This window comes from Haliaeetus leucocephalus, unplaced genomic scaffold, assembly GCF_000737465.1.
Source record: "Haliaeetus leucocephalus isolate CR32 unplaced genomic scaffold, Haliaeetus_leucocephalus-4.0 Scaffold173, whole genome shotgun sequence".
NCBI classification, from domain to species: Eukaryota; Metazoa; Chordata; class Aves; order Accipitriformes; family Accipitridae; genus Haliaeetus; species Haliaeetus leucocephalus.
In genome coordinates, this window is record NW_010972609.1 from 431,045 (window position 1) to 432,369 (window position 1,325).

The 1,325-nt window shown below is 50.1% G+C and overlaps 1 protein-coding gene across 1 annotated transcript in view; it reads right to left on the reverse strand.

Annotated features, from left to right (window-relative positions):
• The window catches only part of NAT10 (N-acetyltransferase 10 (GCN5-related)), a 24,646-nt gene extending 23,443 nt beyond the window's left edge, over positions 1-1,203 (reverse strand). The window contains exon 1 of the mRNA XM_010563659.1: positions 1,077-1,203. Within this exon, the coding sequence (XP_010561961.1) occupies positions 1,077-1,184 (108 nt within the window). The 5' untranslated portion in view covers positions 1,185-1,203. The remainder of the gene's footprint in view (positions 1-1,076) is intronic.
• Positions 1,204-1,325: the final 122 nt, after the last annotated feature.

Genomic DNA, 1,325 nt, shown 5'->3' on the forward strand with positions numbered 1-1,325 from the left:
ACACAGACCTGTGTGTCTGTGCCTTCTCCAGGGCTGCGTGACATTGAAAACACTCAATTATACCTGACATTGAAAATAATTATTTCCTTTACACTCTTCTTTGGCAGAACTGCTAACAACTGCACAAAGAGAAGGCGATTATTCCAGACTAAATACAGTTCTTACTATTTGTCTCTATACTACGTTTCGTAGAAGGTATTTCACATTTCTTCTACAGTTTAATGAGATTTCATTTTGAATTTTAACCTTCTAGTGGGTTTGGCAACCCACCTCACTGTTATGTAGCCTGTGCATTCAGTAAGTACACTTGCTGCTTTGGAATCCAACTCGCCATTGAAAATACTGAACGCAACCAGACTTGGGGTATGCCCCATCAGAACTCACCCGTCCACTTTAGCAGTAAATTAATGACAACTTCCTTGTACCCCCAGCTGATCAACTCATTATTTTCCAAGTTTTTTTTATAACTAGTTTATTTTACTTCCCCAGGAACTAGAGCTAACTGAATTGACTTATCCTAAAATGTTACGGTTTTGCTGTGCTGTTCTTCTTTCCGCTCGAAAAACACAAGTCTAGGGTCTCTGTAGAAAAACGAGTTTAGTGGTTAATTTCTTCTGTACGTTACCAAGTAGGTCCAGTCCAAGTTCTGGTGTGGTGACATCTGCAAGATGGCTCAGTACATAAAACACAGCTTGAGCACAAAACCGTAACATCTTACCTCAGAACCGAGGCAGGAAAGAATGCCTGCCAGCCAGAAAATTATCTTTGGCCCCAGTTTAAAAAAAAAAAAAGATAAATAATTCCGATTTGCCTGTGCTCGCTTTAACGTTCGTGAGCTTCTCCAAGAGGAGATGCCGAAGGACGAAGTCTCCCACACCATCTCTCTCAGCCTTTGGCGTTCCCGCACCGCGGTGGGTGAGTTACCTCAGGCACGCCGAGACACGCCATTGCTCTGCCTCGTTCGCTGCCGGTTTCAACGCTTGCTTTACAGAGGAAAAAACACCCGATCGACCGTTCTTCAAGGGCTGGGTTCAAAATCACCACACACGCAGCCCCCGCCGCCCCGGGAGGGTTACCTGGTCCTTGCCGCGGTCACCGACCACCACGAAGAGGGCCCGCTGCCGCTCCGCCACCCCGTTCTCGATCAGTACCCGAATACGGTTGTCCACCTTCCGCCGCTGCATGGCTGCGGGGCGTCCGGACCTTCCCCGCCGCCCGAATCGAGTCCCGAGGGCCGCCCGAGTCCGAGTGCCGAGGGCCGCCCGCCCTGACGAGAGCCGTGTCCCCTCAGGCGGCGGCGCTACCGGCGGGGCGCGCCCCCCCCC